Genomic DNA, 21673 nt, shown 5'->3' with positions numbered 1-21673 from the left:
TCTCAAGTATGCTAATCCTGTTCTGCTCCAAAAGTCAAACCACAAAAGACATCCAGGTTTTGCCAGCTGTGTGTGTTGCTTGTTCTGTCACTCTTGGAAGCATTATTTTTTTCCTGTTGCTTCTGCTTCTGATGATCACACAAGCAACTGCGTCCACCATGACATTGTGTTATAGGGTTACGTTGTGTGATGATGTATTGCAGCGTGCACAACCATGGCTTCTCTTGTTTCTCAAATAAAATTAGCAGAGCTGTGCTCTTTCTTGCTCATTGTTGAAAGCTTGGAGAAGAACCTAATTCAAAAATGGGAAATGGGGAGATGCTAATATAAAAGGAAATCAGAGGAGTAAATTAAGAGGGCAAATTGAGAGGAGAAATGATTGCAAGAGGGGCTGGCCCATGAACAGAGGGAAAGGATTTCCTAATTGCCCAAAACATGTCTAAAACATGCCTCTTCTCCATGGTAATGGGTGTCAAACATTCTAATCATTACACACCTTGAAACTGTGATAGGACATGGTTAATTTACTGTAACTGGATAATTGCTCTTATTTAAAAAACACAAAATAACAACAGAGGGCAATTTAAATCATGGGGTGAGCACAAAATGAGCCCAACTTCATCGGTCAAATTAATAGAATGATATAAACTGTTAGTAGGTAAAGGGCCTACCGTAAGTTGTTGTGATTTGGGCAAGGCTGTCAAGTGTTCTTTATAACTAAATGCTGTTTTTCCCCCCTTTTATTTCTGCATTCAGAATATTTAGGTGTAGGGGAAACATGATTGTGATCATTGTGTCTCATTGAGAACAGATCAAAGATCAATCATTTTCAAACGAACTATTAAGCAAGAGGACTTTCATGTCTTGTTATTAATGGAACTGTAAACAGCATGTGAATTCTGAAGTGATTGTTCATGCTATTAAGTAAAACTAGTTTTCCAAAAGCAGATTGAAGTACAATGGAAGTGTTATCCAATCAGTGCTAAAGTGCCTTTCTTTTCTGTTTTAGAGTATCAACAAAAAAATAGCATAGTGTTTTTCTGCTGCTTAGAAGTACATCTTCTAGACAGCTTAAATATTTGTCTGGCTAGTTTAATTCTAGTTCAGCTTGTGATTGTGTTCCACTCTGTGTCTTGTTTAATACAGTTCCAACTTAACTTAAAAGGGTATTTGTTAGAATAATTATTATCCTCAAAGATCTTTGCTCTTGTATATATAAAAGTAACTGAAGTATTAGACGTTGAAAAAAAATCTTACTCTAGACAGAAAGCAGATAATTTTTTAATTTCACGGACTTTGAAATATCTTGAGTAATTCCTTCAAAGGAAAAAAGTATGAAATCATTTATTTATTTAAAATATTTATATGCTTCTAATATCCAAAGCAGTTATAACAATATTGATAGCAAGACAAACAAACAATTATTGACATGAGGCAAACTAGCAGTAAGACAAGCTAAAATAACAAAAAGAGAACGAAAAGATTAAGCAACTGTTTATCATCCAGAAAAAAAGGCCTTTGGCCATGATAGTCGAACTTGATTAGATAGGTGTGGCAAGATGAAAAGGGCCTGAGTTATATACAGATAATCCTCGACTTACAACTATTTATTTAGCAACCATTCAAACCATGGCAAAATTCACTTAACAACCATGGCAAAATTTATTTATTTATTTATTTATTATTGGGACTTATATGCCGCCCTATCTCCCGAAGGACTCAGGGCGGCTAACAACAATAAAATACAATAATACAAAAGTTAAAAAGAAATTAAATTAATAGTCCCAGTAGAATAAATTAAAATTAAGTTAAAAATTAAAAACATAATTAAAATCCGTCAGTCCAGGCCAGCCTGATGGAAAAAGAGTGTTTTGAGGCCGCGGCGAAAGGACCGGAGATCCGGGGCCCTCCGAAGCTCAAGGGGGAGTTGGTTCCATAGGTCTGGCGCTCCCACAGAGAAGGCCCTATCCCTGGGGGTCGCCAGCCGACATTGTCTAGCCGACGGCACCCTGAGGAGGCCCTCTCTGTGTGAGCTCACTGGGCGATGGGAAGTCGTTCCCGGCAGCAGATGGTCCTGCAAGTATCCCGGGCCTAAGCCAATTGGGGTATGACAATGAAGTGAAAATTTGGGGCTCAATTGTGGTTGTATGTTGAGGACTACTTCTATTAAGATTGGTGCTAGAAGCTTATGTAATTCTCATTTTCTCCTCCTCTCCATGGGAAACTAGAAGGCCATAATGAACAGCTCGGACAATGTGGGCTGTAATTTGAAGAGGGAAATCCAAATCTCACAGAGACAAAGTGAAACTATGTTTGCATATCGTACAGATAATTTGTGTAGCAATGGTTTAGGATCAAATTAGAGTTGTACTATGTCTTAAAAACCAATCTTTTCTCTAGTGAAGCCCACCAGATGGTTTGGGACTCCATTGCCAGAGTTGCCAATGAGCATAGACATTAGCAGTTTCACAGAAGCAAGTGCAGTGCAACTGATTCCAAGCAAAAATGATCACCACGCTAGTTGGCCATTTAAATACTTGGATTTATAAGAGATTTGTCATTCAATATACTGCACTACACTAATTTTGTTTTCCTCTCGGTGTTTATCTGTGCCCCACTCTTCCTGCTTTCAAGTTTTCATCATGTGTTGCTGAAAGTATAAATAAAATGCTATGTTATATGTTATTTTAAAATGCTTTTATTGTAATATAAATAAGTAAAATATTTTCTGAATACTACTAGTAGTACTATTACTACTATGATTTAGAGGAGGGGTCTTCAAACCTGGCCCTTTTATGACTTGTGGACTTCAACTCCCAGAATTCCTCAGCCAGGATTTAGAGAATTAAGCTGATTTAGAGAATTAAGCTGACATGGATTTCACAGAAGTTTTAGGATATTATCTAATGGCTTCTTGAAAATATGAGAGCTCCACTAAAATAAATGTATGCAGGACTAGGATGCATGTAAAAAATTGTTAGCCCTCCTTAAACATTATTTTTCTCAGACATCATTTTGAATCACAGACATTCTTAGAAACACTGGAAAATATTGATGGCAGTTCTATCTTATATCATCTATTTCTGCCAAGAGAAACATTATTGGTGAAAACAGTATATTTTCTTATTCTTCCTTATTCTGAGTAATCCTTGAAATATCTGCTCCATCATTTACCTTAAATGTAAACCCTTTTACTGTAAAATCATGTTAAGCTCTCTTCTATTACTGTGAACATTCTGAAATGATTTTACAGGCTTTCTGTTCATTGAGGATTTCTCTGAAGAAACCTAACATTAGTGAAAGTGATATGAAACAGTGGAAACATAGGGCCCAATCTAATTAAAAATTAACCACACCAGCATTCAATCTTTTTTATTTGGGAGTTTGCTCTTTATTACCTGAAAAACAACTGGCATTGGAGCAGGCCGTTAGTTAACCTGATGGTAATTTTTTGTAGACTTTCAGTTTCACTTATCATACTTACCCAATAACTTCCAGAGTATTTAGACAAGATGTGTTCAAAATCTGAAGTATTGTACAGTGTATTTCAGTACTGCAGCTCCTTGACTTTACTTATATGAACCGAACACAGAATGTTTCAATAAAATTAAAAATAAAAATAAAATTGCTAAGCACATTGGTTTGTGCTTAAATTGTAAGCCGCCCTGAGTCTTCGGAGAAGGGCGGGATATAAATGGGATTAAAATAAATAAAATAAATAAAAATGTCTATGTTGAGTGGCAATTTTAGTTTTTCCAAGTCATATGTAGCGGTAGTAGGAACAAAATATGTGAACATGAATGTTACTTCCATGTCTTTCCAAAATCTTACTGAATTATACAAAGGCTTTCCTCCAAGCTGTTCAGTGTTGCTTGATTTAATAAAAGTAGATCACAGTTTTCAACATACATTTTTTACTGTTGCTTTAATAATTTTTAAATATAATAACCTGAATATAAATCTATTTCCCTGTTGACATGTTAGTGATGTAGATTCAGAAAGGGTTGCGAACTCAGCCTGGGTCTTTGCAGAAACAGTAACAACAGCAAAAGTGAATATGGATGGTGTTCCATTTTCATCTGAAAAACTGATCTTTGATTTTAGATAGATGATAGATAGATAGATAGATAGATAGATGGATAGATAGATAGATAGATAGATAGATAGATAGATATAGACAGACATTTATTGTCATTTTTTTTACTGTGGGCACAATGGCACATATTAAAAATGAAATTTAGTTGCTTGCTCTCAAAGTGTACACATACACAACACAGACTTAGACATACTATATACAACGTATGTATAGACTTACAGCCTCACATACAGAAGTGCCCAAATCTGAGGAACCGAAGATGCGGAGTTTCTTCCCAAAATGGGCCTCTTCTAGTTCACTTAAGTAAATTCATCCATTCTGTTCACTTAAAGGCTTGCCGATCGTTAGATTTGCAAGACGAGGAATCAATTAATTTTCCATGAGAGGAAACCTGCGAAGATGGAACAGCTTAAAAGTCGAAACGTCGAATCCTGATGATAAAACTTGGGGGGGAGGGGAGGGGAGGGGGGGTAAGAGCGTGCTTCTTCGAGCTATGAAGCGCTGAAGAAAAAGTTACGAGAATGAACTATCCAATTGCAAAACGCCGCCGGGTCACAAATAGAAATTAAAAGGCTAAGAAGCGAGCGCGAGAGTTCCCCCCGCCTCGCCATCTATCAAGACTCGTTTCGTGCAAAGAGTTTTTAGCGCGCCAAGAAACTGCAAGCGGCCTCACTCCGCGCGCGCGCTTCACCTGGCTGCCTAAGGGTCGTTTAGGGCCAGGCCGGGCGCATGCGCGCGGCGGGATGTCGCCGGCGCGCCGCTCTGGTCCAGGCTTGAGCCGCTTGGCTGGGCGGTTGGGAGAGGTGTCCGCGCGCTCCGCGCCCGCCCGTCGACCTGACCGAAGAAGCTTCTTTGGGAAAAGGGCGGGTGGGAGAAAGCGCGCGCTCCGCCGAACGCAGAGGCGCCCATGAAGGCGCTTCCTCCGGTCCCGCGCCAAAGCCGCTCGCGTGCCGCGCCTCGGCGAGGTAAGAAGCTTCGCCCGGGACGCTCGCCAGGGCGGGTGCCAAGCAAGAAGCCCTCGGGAGACCCCCGCGGCGGGGTGGGGAAGTCTCGGGTCGGCTGCGAAGTTTGAGCGGTCCTCTTGAGTCCTTCGGAGCGGGGGGCGGGCTCTCGGCGTCAGACGCGCGGCTTTTTGGGCTGGCCTGCCGGCCTGCCTGCGGAATGGGAGAGGCACCGCGGACCCGAGGTGAGGCGGCACTCCCGAAAGAGCCGCGTGTCAGTTCGAGGCGCTTATTTGTGTACGTTGGCCTGGCCAAGGGCGTCCTGAGGCTGACGAAACAGGCGTCGAGCAGCTTGAGGCAGCCGAGCAGCAGCATCTCGGAGGCGGCGGCGGCGGCAGCAGCAGCAGTAGGTTTGCTGAAGAGGCGAGCTTTTCGATCCAGGCTGCTGCTGACCGCGCGTTTGGGCGACGTTGTTCTGGGTACACCGAGATGCGGGGCGGCTTCTTTTGGAAACAAAACTACTCTGTGTTTGTGTGTGTGTGTGTGTGTTGGGGGGGGGCAGCTGCTTCCCTTAGTTGCTCGTGTTTAGATGGCTCCTCGCGCGTTAGAGCCAGCCTTGTAGCTGGGTGAAAAGAGCGCGGGTTCTCAAGCGTGCATGCACACAACAAGCTTTACCACCTCTTGCCTCGAGATCTCCTTCAGTTCAGTTTCGATTGCAGACGGATGTGAGATTGTGGAATAGCCCTTTTCTCGATTTCTCTAAATAGGTCACAAGATTCTAGGAGCGCTCGGAAACTTATCGGTGGGCTTGAAAAAGTACGCGATGAACAAATGACTTTTTTTCCTTCATCGGGGAGTTAAATAGCTATTCGCCAGTCCTTTGAGCTGGGAAACTATACCAGCATAGGTCTTGTGATCCTGTCACAACAGCCACAATGCCCGCAAGTGATGCTAGCCCTATTTACAGAATGCAGGGCATGGATTGCTGGCTTCCCTCCCACTTCCTTTCCTTTCCCTTCTCTGATGCCAACTGTCACTGGTCAGTGGGAAAGTACCACCCAGTCACTTTCCTTAATCTGAGATGGAACTGGAGCACGTATGGATTTTGACAGATGGCTAGACTGGTTGATTTCTTTATTTTTATTTATCCAATTTCTGTAGCGCCCACCACACTTGCATGCTTCTGGATGATTTACAAATTAAAAAACATGCTCTTTTAGACATCTGTAAGAACTTGCTCTGGTTTTAAGATTTTTACATGGATGCATTCTTCTGGAGTAGGGCTATTCTAGAATAACTAGTACTATTCTGTAATATAGTGTTCTCTTCTGGAATACTGATAAATGTTTCCGAAATGAGCCCTATTACTGATGGGTTTGTGTTGGATGTGGGTGTAGCACTATTCCAGAAGAGTACTAAACCCAGGTTCAGAAAGAATCCCAAATGACAGCTGACAGACACAGAGATATGCTCTAAAACAGCAGATGGATCTCACACCCGCTCTTTTGTTTTGTACTTCACAAAACAGCCAACCCACTTCTGCCACCTCTGGTCAGTTCTGTGTCCAGATCATTGAGCTGCAGATCAGCTGAGAAACTTGATAAGTATAAAAGAGAGAGCCCAGTTTGAAAGGCCCAAATTCTACTACTGCCCAAAGCAAAATAGGAGAGGAAAGGTCAGGCCTGTCCCAGCTTAAAGTGGTCAGTAGGATGATTTTATCCCATGGGAATCACTTGATTTCCACATCAATCACATAGCCTGTAAAGCTGGTCAGGTTCACCCATGGTAAAATGTTGTGGTTTCTTTGCTTGCTTAAAAGGGAAAATTCTGCTTAAACATCTAACAGCTAAGGATGACTAGATATTGGTTTGGGATGAGTTGGAAATGCTGTATTAACATGAGGATATGTCAGAAGAAAGAGGTTGCTGGGGCATATTTATGCCACGGTTAAGTGCAAATGGTGATGAACCCTGAGATTTTAAACTCCTTACTTGGAAAAGTCCTGTAGGCTTTTGGTCTTCATGTTGAAAGAGATATAGCTTTAATTGTTCTCTTGGCCTTACATTCTCTGTTGCTTTTTAAAAAGCTTTGATACTTCTTGAAAAGGAGAATTTCTTCAGCAACTCTAGATCAGCCTACTTGAAGAAATCATCCTTGATTTGGTTACACAACAGAGGAGTTCATATGTATATGTACTGTACAGTAGTCCAAAGGTTTTACCTAGCCAGGATCTTCAGATCACAGGGCCTGCAACAATTCAACATTTTGAATCATTAAGGATTTTTGTTTAAATATATTTTTTCAAGTTAAATATGACTCTTAAGCTTGAGACATTCTCATTCTGAGCTGAAAAATTCTGTTTCAAATTTAGATGAGAGTAGTATCAAGATTGAAACTGGTAAAAACAATATATTGCAAATGTGAGATATTTTCAGTTTGCAAAAACATTTTGCATATTTTTAACACCCAATCCTTGAAGAAACTTCCTGAAAGTTAGTCCAAGTATTTTGATGTTCTAAGCTTTCAAATTTGTAAGACAAAATAGCAAATAAAAATATGATTCTTAAAACTGAATGCACTATCCAAAATGAGTACTTTTAAGGCCGACAGGAAACCAGAGTAATATGAATGTTTTGAAAATATGTCCCCCAAACTTTTAATTAAGAAACATGAAAAAGTGAGTGCTTGTTTAGGCTTATCATCCTGATTTGCCGGTGTGAACATGACTGTAAAAGAAATTAAGCAGTTTATTCTGTGATAATGCTTTTAAGTATTCTGAAATCCATTGATTCTTACATAGTCCCAATGTAAAGCTATTTTCCCACTTGGAACTGTGCTGTTAAGGAAACCCTGAAAGTAATGGAAGATTTGTAACCTTATTATAAATTTAATAAAGTGAACGTGGGCAGCCACCCATTTGTTGACAAAAAGCTCAGGATAAATTTAGAAATGATTTCTGTTGCTGTAACGGATACATGTTTTATTTTGAATTTTATTTGATATACATGATTTATGAATAGGGGAAGGTGAAATAAACTATCAAAATAATTTTATGCAGATATTTTTAGATGAATTTACTGGAATCTATCCATCTATTGTGACATGGTTTACTAAATTTAACGTTAATTTATACATTTTGTATGAGTAAACTAAACATTAACCATAGAATTGCAGAGTCAGTAATGCTAGAAACAGTGTAGAATTCTCAGGTTGAATGCTGTGGGACTGAAAGGGAATGCTCTGAATGAGAAGCACAAATCATAGGATAAAAGGTATTACAGCATGCTGTCCCTGGATCCCTGCCTAGAAAACATCTGGCTAGTAAGCAATTATAGCACATGGACTTCCGGATACCATTTTAGTTAATTGCTTAAACAAAAAATAACTATAAATGCTCTTCTCTTTTTTTGGTTAATAAAATTCTTTTAAAGTTACAATTATGTAAGAGATGTTCATTAGCATGTTGGGTATTTCCCATTCTTTGGGTAGTATATTTATTCAAATGCTGTATGAATGCTGAGTCCATTATTATGATTAATTTTATTTCTGTTTCAAAGATGCATAATTGATAATTGAAGATACGGGTTTTCAAGAAGACTAGGAGAATTTAAATAGCAGTGTGATGGAACTTTATGTTTAAATGGGGGAAAAGGCTAAATAATCTGTGTAATGATGACGTCATGTATTTCATATAAAGAAGGTCAGGCAAAAGTTAGTGGGATAGCTTGCAGAATAAAGACTTGAATAAATTAAGTTGAAAAAGTTTATTGATTCTTCTGTTTCTACTTCATTTACAAAATAGAAGTATCAAATTGACTGCATCTCTTGCAATTCTTCAGGTAGATTTGCAAATGAACTGCTACCTTCATTTGCAAATGAACAGTAACTGCTATTACTGTTTTAGTAATATTTCATTAAAATAATATGGGAAAAACTCACCAATTTTTTATATGCATTCTAATAGGATGAGAGAAATGAAAATAATCCTGGAATTGTGATACCTTTCTTTTCTTCTAAATAAATAACATTGGGCTGATCTTAGCATCCTAATGGGAATATGTTAGAAATCATTTTTACTGATCCTTTGTCTTTAGTTAAATGCTAGCATTAGTTAATTTCTCCAGCACACATTTTAAAGTGGTGCTTGCATAATTATGTTACGACACTGTGTGTTCTTAAAAACTGCATATTGTTCAAAATGAATCTGTTTCCTAAAGTAAGGATGGTTTCACTGGTGACAAATACAGTAATTCTAAGTTATAAAATATGGTATATTATTTTGTCTTCAAAATAATACACCATCATATTTGATGGTTATCTAAAACAACATCTGTCTGGCAAGAAAATGGCAAGTGAGCACCTGTCCATCCTAGATGAGTTGAAATCACCAGGACCAGATGGACTACACCCCAAGGTTCTCATGGAACTGGCAGATGTGATCTCAGAACCATTGCACTATATCTTTCAAAGATCCTGGAGCAATGGGGAACTATCAAAGGACTGGAAAAAAAGCTGAACTAGTTCCCATCTTCAAAAAAGGAAAAAATGGATCCAGGGAACTACAAACCTATCAGCCTGACGTCCTGGGAAGATCTTGGAAAAGATAATCAAGCAACGAATCAGGGAACACCTAGAGGCAAACAAAGTCATTACCAAAAGCCAACATGGGTTTGTCAAAAACAGATCATGCCAGACAAATCTTATTGCATTCTTTCACCAGGTGACAACATTTATCATACAAACTCAAATCACAATGGCACTATTATACCTTCTTTATCACACTGTATACTCCCAAATTTGTTCTATAAACTCATCCAAATCTTCTGTATACTTTTTGGCACATCTAGAAGGCTTCACAGGAAATTTGTTCTCTCAACAGTTGGCAGATGGACATCCTTGGATTCCAAACATTAAACATAGCTTTGCCAGGAATATAAAGGTAATAAATTCAGTAAATTAATGAAAAAAATTTATAAAGTGATTTTTCATGTAAAGGCACAGTAATTTCAGATGGCAAAATCAGTAGCATGAAATTAAGCTTAGATAGAGTAATATCCAAGAAATTCTGGAGACCATCTCACCATATTCAAAAAAATTCAGTTTCAAAAAGCACTCATCAATCTTTCTTCCAGTAACAAAGACTTGGAGAAGATTGAGGTCTGATCTAGTTTAATCTAGCGGTTAAGGCATCAGGCTGGAAACCAGGAGACCATGAGTTCTAATCCCACCTTAACCATGGAGACCAGTCACACTCTCAGCCTACCTCACCTCAGAGGGTTGTTGTTGTGAGGCAAATAGGAGGAGGAAGGAGTAATTAGATGTTAGTCAACTTGAGTTGTTTAGAAAAATAATAAAGGGGAAATAAAAATTAAGTCAATAAAAAACCACTTGCACACACTTTCAATTTTTGTGCTCTGTGTATCTTTTTATGCATAAAATACCAGACTTTAATTCTTCATTGGCATTCCCATCTCCTTCCTTGGGATGTTCTAAGTGCCTGAGTGCTATAATCCTACAGTTCCTAGCTTCTCTTTGCTGATTGCCCTGAAGTCGTGGCATTATGTTGATTTCACTACCTCCTTGTTTTTCTGTTGTGGGAAGGATGAAGACAGAACAAAGCCCTGAATTGCTACTTAGGGATATTTGTAGTGATTGTTCTTCATTGAAGGTGAAGAATGAAGAATTTGGGGAAAGAGGAAGAAAGGATTCACGTGATACCCCATGGCAAGATGTGAAGATTTACTACATGGGAGATAACTTTCCTGGCCTAGTTCTATGAAGTACTTAGTTGAAAATAAATTAAATGTACTACTTCAGTGGTAGCAGTTATATAATTGCCAAATATCTCCACCAGTATCAACAATGACTTTTCAACAGGAGGAATTATGTGTCCAGTTTGATTTCACAACAACATTTGTTTGCTTTTTTTCAGCCAGATGGACATAGAATAGATGTTTTAGTTATGGTACAGAAGCAGGTAGTTCATTATAATATAGAATCATTCATTCTACTTCAGGGTGCTACATGTCAGAATGTAATGATCTTAATATGCAAAAGACAAAAAGATAATTGAATTTGAACTAATTTTGTCATCTTTTCTGACTTGAGTGTGCTTATGACTAATTTTTAAAATGTAACTATATATAATTCATATATAGGGAATTATATAGGGAATTATTGGACCCATACCAATCGGGCTTCAGGACCGGGTACAGCACGGAGACGGCATTGGTTGCGCTGGTGAATGATCTCTGCCGGGCTCGGGATGGGTTGTTCCTCTGTCCTAGTCCTATTAGACCTCTCAGCGGCTTTTGATACCATCGACCATGGTATCCTACTGCGGCGTCTCAGGGGATTGGGAGTGGGGGGCACTGTTTTACAGTGGTTCTCCTACCTCCTGGGCCACTCACAGTTGGTGTTGACAGGAGGGCAGAGGTCCGCCCCGAGGCCTCTCATTTGTGGAGTTCCTCAGGGGTCGGTCCTCTCTCCCCTCTTGTTCAACATCTATATGAAGCCGCTGGGTGAGCTCATTTGTGGTTTCGGGGTGCGGTATCATCCGTATGCTGATGATATCCAGCTTTTTCTTTCCACCCCGAACCACCCCAGTGATGCCCTCGACGTGATGTCCCGTTGCCTGGAAGCGGTCCGGGTTTGGATGGGGAGAAACAGGCTTCGTCTCAATCCTGCCAAGACTGAGTGGCTGTGCATACTGACGTCTCAGACTAACCAATCTTTTCCATCGTTAACTATGGGGGGTGAGGTGTTACCCCCCGTTGATAGGGCTCGCAACTTGGGTGTCCTCCTGGATTCGCGGCTCAGCCTTGAAGATCATATAGGAGCCGTGACCAGGGGGTTTTTGCCCAGGTTCGCCTGGTGCGCCAGTTGCGGCCCTATCTGGACTGAGATGCCTTGCGCACAGTCACTCATGCGCTCGTGACCTCCCGGTTAGACTACTGCAATGCTCTCTACATGGGGCTGCCCTTAAGGACCACTTGGAGGCTTCAGCTGGTGCAGAATGCAGCCACGCGAGTTGTGATGGGGGCTTCCCGATACTCCCATATAACACCTCTACTCCGCGAGCTGCATTGGCTTCCGGTTGCCCTCCTGGTGAGATTCAAGGTGCTGGTGATGACCTATAAAGCCCTAAATGGCTTGGGTCCAGGATATCTGAGGGAACACCTGCTGCCGGCATCAAGTTCCCTTCGTCCTGTGCGCTCCCACAAGGAGGGCCTTCTCAGGGTGCTGCCGGCAAAGGATTGCCGGCGGGCAACACCCAGGGGGAGGGCCTTCTCTGTGGGCGCGCCTGCCCTCTGGAACCAGTTAGAGCTTAGGACTGCCCCTGATTTTCGTTCGTTCCGCCGGGACTTGAAGACCTGGCTCTTTGAGCTTTCCGGCCAAAACTGAGGATTTTTTAATTTTTTAAATTATTGTAATTGGGTTTTTAATCAGAGTTATAGGGGTTTTAGATTTTAATTAAGGAAAATTTAATCTATTTTAATTGTTATTAATTTTTGTATTGTAATGTTGTTTTAATTGCCTTGTGAACCGCCCTGAGTCTTACGGGAGAAGGGCGGTATATAAGTTTAATAAATATAAATATATATCTATAAAACATTTTATAAAAATTCTCTCTTAAATTTTGCGCCTGAGTAAATTTTACGTTTGTGACCCAAATTTTTTCCCAAACATCCATCGTTATTGGCTCTTGAATATTCTGGGCCCATTTTATCATACAATCTAGTTCCGTTTCTGAATCTATTTCTATCAATGCATTGTATATCCTTATATGTGCTTGACTTTGATCTCTGATTTGTTTTACCAGATTTTCATCTGTTGTTGAAATGCCAATTTTCTGATCTTCTTTCCATCTAGCTTGTATCTGGCCATACTGAAACCAAGTTTGTACTATTTTCCCTTCTTTTAAAATGTTAAATGGCTTTAATTACCATATATTCCTTTCCAGTCTGAGAATATCTTTATATGTAGTCACATCATGTTTAAATCCCGGACTTATATTTTCTATCACATGCTTAGGTATTGCCCAAATTGGTTTTTTATAATTTAACTTGTATCGGTATTTTTTCCAAACTCGCAACAGGGCATACCTTAATATATGTGTCTTAAAGATATTATCCACCTTTTTATCATACAATAAATATGCATGCCAACCATATAATAAATCACATCCCTCAATATTCAATAATCTTCCTTCTGTTAAATTAAACCAATTACTAATTGGCGATAAAGCCACAGCCTCATAATATAATTTAAAGTTGGCCATTTGAAGACCACCTCTTTCACGTATATCTTGCATTATCTTAAGTTTTACTCTCTGTCTTTTCCCTGCCCAAATGAATTTATTAATATCTTTCTGCCATTCCTCCAAATTTGAATCTTTTTAAAGCATATGTATCATTTGAAACAAAAATAAAAATTTTGGTAAACCAAAATAGGCGCCACAGCTTTTGCCAATATCTCTTCCAAATTTTCTTGTGGATTTTCTTTTAGACCTCTGATCCTCAGGGCAAACTCCATGTCTCTATATTGTATCATCACCACCTCATCATCAATTTTATCCATTTTATTCTCAGCTTCATTGATTTTAGCTTCCAATATCAAATTATTTTGATTAACTTCTTCCACATGTTCATCCAGATTCTCAGTGCAAACTGTCAGTCCCTGAAATGCCAGCAAAATATCCTCTCGTATTTCCTTATTTTTCTCATTAATGAGCTCAGATATTTGCTCAGATTGAAGTTTTAAAGCATCTTGTAAGTCTTTTAGTCTTAATGTGGGTGTAGGTGCTGCGGGGGATGGCATCAATGTTTGAAGTCCAGATTGTTGAACTGGTGATGCCCCCGCACTTTTAGAAGCGGGGAATCTAGGTGGTTTGGAAGCCATTTTAACACCCAATTAACTTTTGTTTTTCACTTTCAGTTTTCCGCCCAAATTGCAACTTTGTTACTTCACTGTTAAATATCCAAGTCTTTTAAATCACTTTTAAGCCAACTTCAAATGTTTTTAACAACTTTAAAAATCCACTTTATATCTTCCTTCTTGATCTTTTATTTTATTTTCCTTATTCTTTGTTCTTCCCACTTTCTCTAAAGATTTATTTCGGCGCCATCTTCCTCCCCTTCTTTTAAGTTAAACCGGAGTTAAAGATCATATACTTGCTGTTTCAATATTCTCCTGCTCAGCTCTGCATGCGTCCAAGTAATCCAAAGTACAATATTGAAAGCAGGGATGGTTGCAGCGTCCTGTTCTGTTTCAAAGCCTTGAAACAGAGGAGTCCCCGAGTCCGGAGTTAATTCAGGCTCCGAGGGAGCTCTCTCCCTTCGACCCACAGAGTAATAATTCTGTGGGTCTGGGGGAGCTCTACCTCTACCTGAATACTCACCCCCCCTCTTCTCCCGAGGGGGGATTCCCAAACCGCGAAACAGCTGATTGTCGCTGTTTTCATGATTTAAATGGAGCAACGGGGCTGACGGTCAAAAATGACCGCCATCGACGGAGCCTTGCCACCCGGAAGTCCTCCCAGTGAATTTGTTGAATTTAGAAAGTGCTTTTGCTGCATCATTCTCCATCTATTTGCAGTTAAATCAAAATTGGAAGAAGTTCCACTGATATACTTAATTTTGAGCATAATAAAATTACATTTGAACCTAATTCTTTAGATGCATCTCTTTGGCAGTTGTGAAGGAAAGTTTACTTCAAAAAAATAGAAAAATATATGACTTTTATTTACCCTGTATTTAAAGTAAAAAGATAGTAATGAAGATAAGAGGGCAAAATAAATTAACATTAACTAAGCAAAAGAAAAAATATGAATTTATTATAATGCTTCAGCACTATTTCCAAAATGTTATATAATATAGGTAAATTTGCTCTATTTGTGAAACTTAAAATCCTAAACTAATTCATACTTTTGTTGTTTTCCTGTGGGTTTTAATGAGAATTTTTGCCTTGTGGTTGTCTAATCTCAAAAAGGATGCATTTGAAAGAACTTCCATAGTGCACACTTCTTAACATTAAATTAATTTACTAAAAATGTATTAGAGAGACTAAGCTGCTGAGGTTTGTTAGATACATTATCCTTGTAAATCAATCTGAATATGGCAATTCTAGCAATTAAAATTATTCATTTTATAATAGTATTGTTATACTGTCAGGATAACTCCTCATAGTGTCAAGTATTTTGTTAATGCTTCAGGCACTTCAGATTACTGCTCATCAAAGGTGTTTAATATGTTTTGTTGACACAGCCAAACTATAGTAGTTTCTGGACAGCCAGTTGAGCATTCAGCTTGCTGTTCCTAATCTCTGCTGCTCTATTACACTTCTATTGTTCAGTGTTTCAGAATATTTCAAAGCAGGATACTATAGTTATATATAGGATAAGGTCTGCTGATATAATGAGCTTTTCTCTGTGCCCATGGCCTCCCATATTTCCCCCTTCCCCCAGTATAGAAATCAACAGTCAATTCTGTGGAATGGATTTTGAGAGCATACAGAAGGAAAAACTTCGACCTCATCACTCAGCTCATGGACACAGTTCCATCAGCTAAGGTTTAATTGGATTCCACCTAACATTTGTTAAATATGCATACAGAGCAAGACGGGCAATTTTCTTTTAGTTGGAGTCCACACTATAATTTTTAGAATTTGCAGTTCCATTTCTGAAGAATGCTGGGTTCTTAGAATAATGCAGTTATATCAGCAAAGTAAATGGAATTAAAATTTCCAGGTCACTGTTTTCAAAAAGATGTTTAGAGTATGGACATTATGCCTATCACAAATCTTATTTTATTTTGAACAAAGAATCAGGTTCCTGAAAATCATTGTTTTGCTGTTGAATTTGGGCAGTTTGATTTTTTTGGTATGCTTGTTTCCTACTATGCTTTCTTTAAAGTGCCAAGTACAGGTAGTCCTCCTTTAGCATCCACTTGTTCAGCAACTGTTCAAAGTTACCATGGTGCTGAATGCAGAGTACTTTATGACTGCTCTTCATAGTTGCAACCATTGCTGTCTCCCTGTCATTCCTAAGCCCAAAGATGACACAGTGAAATCAGATTAAGCCTAGTTCAGAATTTGCTTACCCCTATTAGATGGAATCTTGACAGACTAATAGATACAGATTCTAGAGTATGATTACCATGAACCTTTTCCTCCCTCCACCAATGAATTCAGGAGTGTGTAGTCTCTCATTTTTGCTCCAGAATGTTTTGCCTCCTCTCTGGAAAGCTGCAATGTAATTGCCAAGATTCCTCCCCTCCATTTCTTCTCCAGCTGCACATTCCATCACACTCCCCATGGTCATCTGATTGTGTTTCAGGTGCTTGGCAACTGGCTAGGGATTACAACAACGTTGCAGTGTGCCACAGTCACATGGTCACCGTTTGTAACCTTCACTTCCAGATTGTAACAAGAGTAGTCTTTTAAAATTATTTTTATTCTTGTTTAATTAATAACAAAAACAGTCTAACAAAGTAAAAGAAATATGACAAAGAAAAAAATAATATGGTAAATCATTTTAACACTAAACAGTTATAATTTTATATATGCTTATCTAATACAAATATTATTCAAGTACGCATATATTTTGATACATTTATATAACTATCATATAATTATATTTTTTAACCTACACTATGTATGAGTAACATATTTCATTATATTTATCCATTTAATTTGTAATTTGTATTTTTATTGCAGTTATATGTGGTCTATGGTTTTATTGCTTTTACTGTCGTAAGCCCCTCAGAAATGCCTTACAGCAAGATGGTTGGCAAACAAATTTAATAAATAAATAAATGCAGGGTTTACATCTAGAGTACAGGCAATCTGCCCATAGATGCCAAGTATAACTAGATCTTCAGTCCATTGATTGAAAAGGACACTTAATTTTTCCAGTGCCACAATATCAATCTTTTGGCCACAGTAAGGGCACAGAGGAGCCATTTACATTGTCCAGTTGTTACATTCCAGATTCTAAATAAATAGTTCAAAAGAATATTATCCTCTAAAATGTTTAGGTTTTGTTGTGCAATCATATTTATATAATTGACTATTTCCCCCCAAAAGTAGTAAATATGAAATATTGTATAAATAGGTATTTTAATGAAGCAGTGAAGGTTATGCTTATTACAACTGCAACAAAATGCTGCTTTTATATACAAATGTAATGGAATCCAATAGACTCTAAATACTATTTTTTGCTTTAAAAGTTGTAATTTGAGGTCCATTGACACTCTTGCTATAGAAGTTGAAACACTCTTTCATTCTCCAGGTAATAAAGGAATCTCTTAATTCTTTATCCCATTTATTTTTTAGCATCTGCATAACAAATTGATTTATTTATAACAAATATCTACAATATAAATAATAGTAGGTCTTTTTAGTTTAAAGGATTTAACCAATTGATTTAACATCTCAGGAGTTTCAGAAACTGAAAAAGCTGCTGGTCCAAATGTTGTTGTTAACAAATGTTGTAGCTGTAAATATTGACATTGGGTTACATCTGGTAGATGACATTTATCTCTTAACACAGTGTATGCTAAAAAATTATTTTTATCGTCTATCAGTTGGTCCAAAGTCAATACTCCTGCTTCCATCCAGTTTTTCCATATCACATTTTCCCCCAATTTCTAAAATTAGGTTTCTCCATAAAATCAATTTGGTAGGGGGAAAAAGTTGAATCTTTTTTATTAGACATTAGACAACTTTCTGACATAATTATTTCCAGAGATATTAGAATTTTAGTATTGTTAGATCCTAATACTGCCCACCCAATCAAAGGTGTTGTGTAAGTATATTCCAATATTGTCCAGATCAGGAAATTAATATATATTGTTGCTTTGCAATGTTTAATACTTGATAGTAGTTGAGCATGATAATGTAACATCAGATAAGGAAGACCAAATCCTCCCTCATTAATTGCAATTGCTTTTTCTGTAAAGATATTTGTGGAATCGAAGAACCCCAATGAATTTTTCTAAACAAAGCATTCATTTTCTGAAAATAAATAAATACAGTATTTCCAAATACTGTATATAAACTGGAATTCCTGTCAGAATATAAATTAATCTAAGAATAATACACCGTTTGAGAGATTTCAGATTTCCCCAAAAGTTAAGGTAATTCATATCTATCGATATCTGAGGTAACCTGTTGTTGTTGTTAGTTGCGAAGTCGTTTCCGACCCATCGCGACCCTATGGACAATGTTCCTCCAGGCCTTCCTGTCTTCTACCATCTTCTGGAGTCCATTTAAGCTCACACCTACTGCTTCAGTGACTCCATCCAGCCACCTCATTCTCTGTCGTCCTGTTCTTCTATTGCCCTCAATCTTTCCCAGCATTAGGCTCTTCTCCAGTGAATCCTTCCTTCTCATTAGGTGGCCAAAGTATTTGAGTTTTAGCTTCAGGATCTGGCCTTCTAAAGAGCAGTCAGGGTTGATCTCCTCTAGGACTGACCGGTTTGATCGCCTTGCAGTCCAAGGGACTCGCAGGAGTCTTCTCCAGCACCATATTTCAAAGGCTTCAATTCTTTGGCGCTCAGCCTTTCTTATGGTCCAACTTTCACAGCCATACATTGCAACTGGGAAGACCATCGCCTTGACTATACGCACTTTTGTTGACAGGGTGATGTCTCTGCTTTTTAGTGTGCTGTCTAGATTTGACATGGCTTTCCTCCCAAGGAGCAAGCGTCTTTTAATTTCTTGGCTACAGTCCCCATCTGCAGTGATCTTGGAGCCCAGGAAAATAAAATCTGTCACTACCTCCATTTCTTCCCCATCTATTTGCCAGGAGTTGAGAGGGCCGGATGCCATGATCTTGGTTTTCTTAATGTTTAGTTTCAACCCAAGTTTTGCACTCTCCTTCTTCACTTGCAACAAGAGACTCTTTAGTTCCTCTTCACTTTCTGCCATTAGAGTGGTATCATCTGCATATCTTAGGTTGTTGATGTTTCTTCCGGCAATCTTAATTCCAACTTTTGATTCATCTAGCCCTGCCTTTCTCATGATGTGCTCTGCATATAAGTTAAATAGGCAAGGCGACAGTATACAGCCTTGCCGGACTCCTTTCCCAATTTTGAACCAATCAGTGGTTCCGTGTCCAGTTCTCACTGTTGCTTCTTGGCCCGCATATAGGTTTCTCAAGAGACAAATAAGATGGTCTGGTATGCCTATCTCTTTAAGGACTTGCCACAGTTTGTTATGATCCACACAATCAAAGGCTTTAGCATAGTCAATGAAGCAGAAGTAGATGTTTTTCTGGAACTCTCTAGCTTTCTCCATGATCCAGCGTATGTTAGCAATTTGATCTCTTGTTCCTCTGCCTCTTCGAAATCCTGCCTGTACTTCTGGTAGTTCTCGATCCACATACTGCTGGAGTCTAGCTTGTAGAATTTTAAGCATAACTTTACTAGCATGAGAAATGAGTGCAATGGTGCGATAGTTAAGGTAACCTATATATATATTATTTATATTGCATGTTAGTGACTGAACTCCTTTGGTATACACATCTCAATATTTAATGGATTCAGTATAAATACAGGATTGATTTTCCTTGAATGGATGGCTATCCCAATTTTCACCTATTGGCATCAACTACAGTTTGGACCAATTAATTATTTTTGCTCTTTTGCTAAACTTGTATCTTTTTCATCAACCCTGGGATAGTGGTATGAGGTTTAGAAATAATCAAAAGAATGTCATCTGCAAATAAAACTAATTTGTGTTCAACTGAGTTGTGTATTATTACATAGATCTCTCTATATTGTCTAATAGCACAAGCCAAGGACTTCATTCAGATATTAAAAAGCATGGGTGAAAGTGGAAATCGTCTAGTTCCTCTGGTATACACATCTCAATATTTAATGGATTCAGTATAAATACAGGATTGATTTTCCTTGAATGGATGGCTATCCCAATTTTCACCTATTGGCATCAACTACAGTTTGGACCAATTAATTATTTTTGCTCTTTTGCTAAACTTGTATCTTTTTCATCAACCCTGGGATAGTGGTATGAGGTTTAGAAATAATCAAAAGAATGTCATCTGCAAATAAAACTAATTTGTGTTCAACTGAGTTGTGTATTATTACATAGATCTCTCTATATTGTCTAATAGCACAAGCCAAGGACTTCATTCAGATATTAAAAAGCATGGGTGAAAGTGGAAATCGTCTAGTTCCTCTGAACAGTAGAAAAATAGGAGAAAACATGCCATTAATCTTGCCTTTAGATATGGGAAATTCATATAATAGGTAAAAGGTTAGAAATTTGAATCCTACCAGCTTTTTTTTTAAAGCAAGTTGGCATTTGTGAGTTGACCCATTCCAAATGAACTGCTGATTTTAGATTGTAAGGAAGTAAAATGCTCCAGCTCAGGGCTTTTCAACCAGTGGTACGGGTACCACCTGTGGTACATTGGCACCTGACAGGTGGTACGCGACCATCCTAGAAAAGTGGTATTGGGGAGGGGAATGAGCTGAACCAGTGGCAGCACCGCACAAGCCTGAGTGAGAGATGGCTGGAGCTGCAGGGTTGTCAGGGCTCAGCGGAAGCGCCATACTTTGCACTGAATATAGTCTTCTTGAACTTTCTTCTTACAATATGGATTTTTAAAATAAACCCTGTATATTTTTGGGTTATTGTTTTGAAGTAGTGCAAAACAAAATTTTATGCTTAGCTGCCCCTTTAATTAGTTTTCATTCTGTCCTCCATGATTTATAGCTTTACAGTTCCCAGAAAAATGATATATGAGTTAATGAATAGTAAACCCAGAGTAAATTCACAACCCCAATTAACTGGAGATGCTGCAGAGAGAACAAAGTAGAAGGAAGCATCTCCTGTAGAGAAGTTCAGCCTCCAATGTTTTCTGGTTTGGGATTTTTGACTTTTCTAAGCGCTTTCTGAATGCTTTTTTATTTTCAGCCTATATAAATGAAAAAAATCAACTTCTAAAAGGACAGAAATATCCCTAGGTTCTATAGGAATTCACCTGTTACCAAGAAGATCATAATGATCATATTGGAATCTAGAATTCAAGATTAGACTGAAGTGTAACACTTCACCAACAAAACACCAAATATTCAGCTCTGGAGAGTCACTGCCAATCAGTATGGAGAAAACTAAACTAATCAACCGAATCATACAGTTCAGTATTTTAGGCAGTTCCTGTGCACCCAAATTATCTGATAGCTGATGGAAATTTTAAAGAATTCCTCAGCTGTACAAATGCAGCTTCTATTTTTAAAAAAACTCTGGGATGATGTGATACTTATGATACATTTTGGTATGAATTGCACTGAGGAGATGCTTTTCAACCACAATTCTTTTGGCTTAAGTCAAGTGCATAAATGACTTCCTGGTGGTTTAGAGAATCTGTATTCGTATTATTCCACCAACAGATTCTGTTACCTTGATTGACTTCTAGATTGAATAAATGGTGTAGGCAAGTAATACAGTGGCACTTAAACATTTGTGAACATTTTTGAATTTTCAATATTTTCTGCATAAATATGAGCTAAAGCATTATCTACTCTCCACATAAGCTCTAAAATTAGATAAAGAGAATTCAATTAAAGAAATGAGTCAAAAACATTATACTTGTTAATTTATTCATTGAGGA

General features: G+C 38.3%; 1 protein-coding gene across 1 annotated transcript in view; it reads left to right on the top strand.

Annotated features, from left to right (window-relative positions):
• Nucleotides 1-4875: 4875 nt before the first annotated feature.
• Nucleotides 4876-21673, top strand: part of ZNF385B (zinc finger protein 385B) — a gene marked incomplete at its 3' end in the record, with an annotated part of 227949 nt that continues 211151 nt past the window's right edge. The window contains exon 1 of the mRNA XM_083376007.1: nucleotides 4876-5061. Within this exon, the coding sequence (XP_083232133.1) occupies nucleotides 5004-5061 (58 nt within the window). The 5' untranslated portion in view covers nucleotides 4876-5003. The remainder of the gene's footprint in view (nucleotides 5062-21673) is intronic.

This window comes from Vipera ursinii (assembly GCF_947247035.1).
Source record: "Vipera ursinii genome assembly, chromosome: 1".
NCBI lineage: Eukaryota > Metazoa > Chordata > Lepidosauria > Squamata > Viperidae > Vipera > Vipera ursinii.
This window is presented reverse-complemented; position numbering and strand designations above follow the sequence as displayed.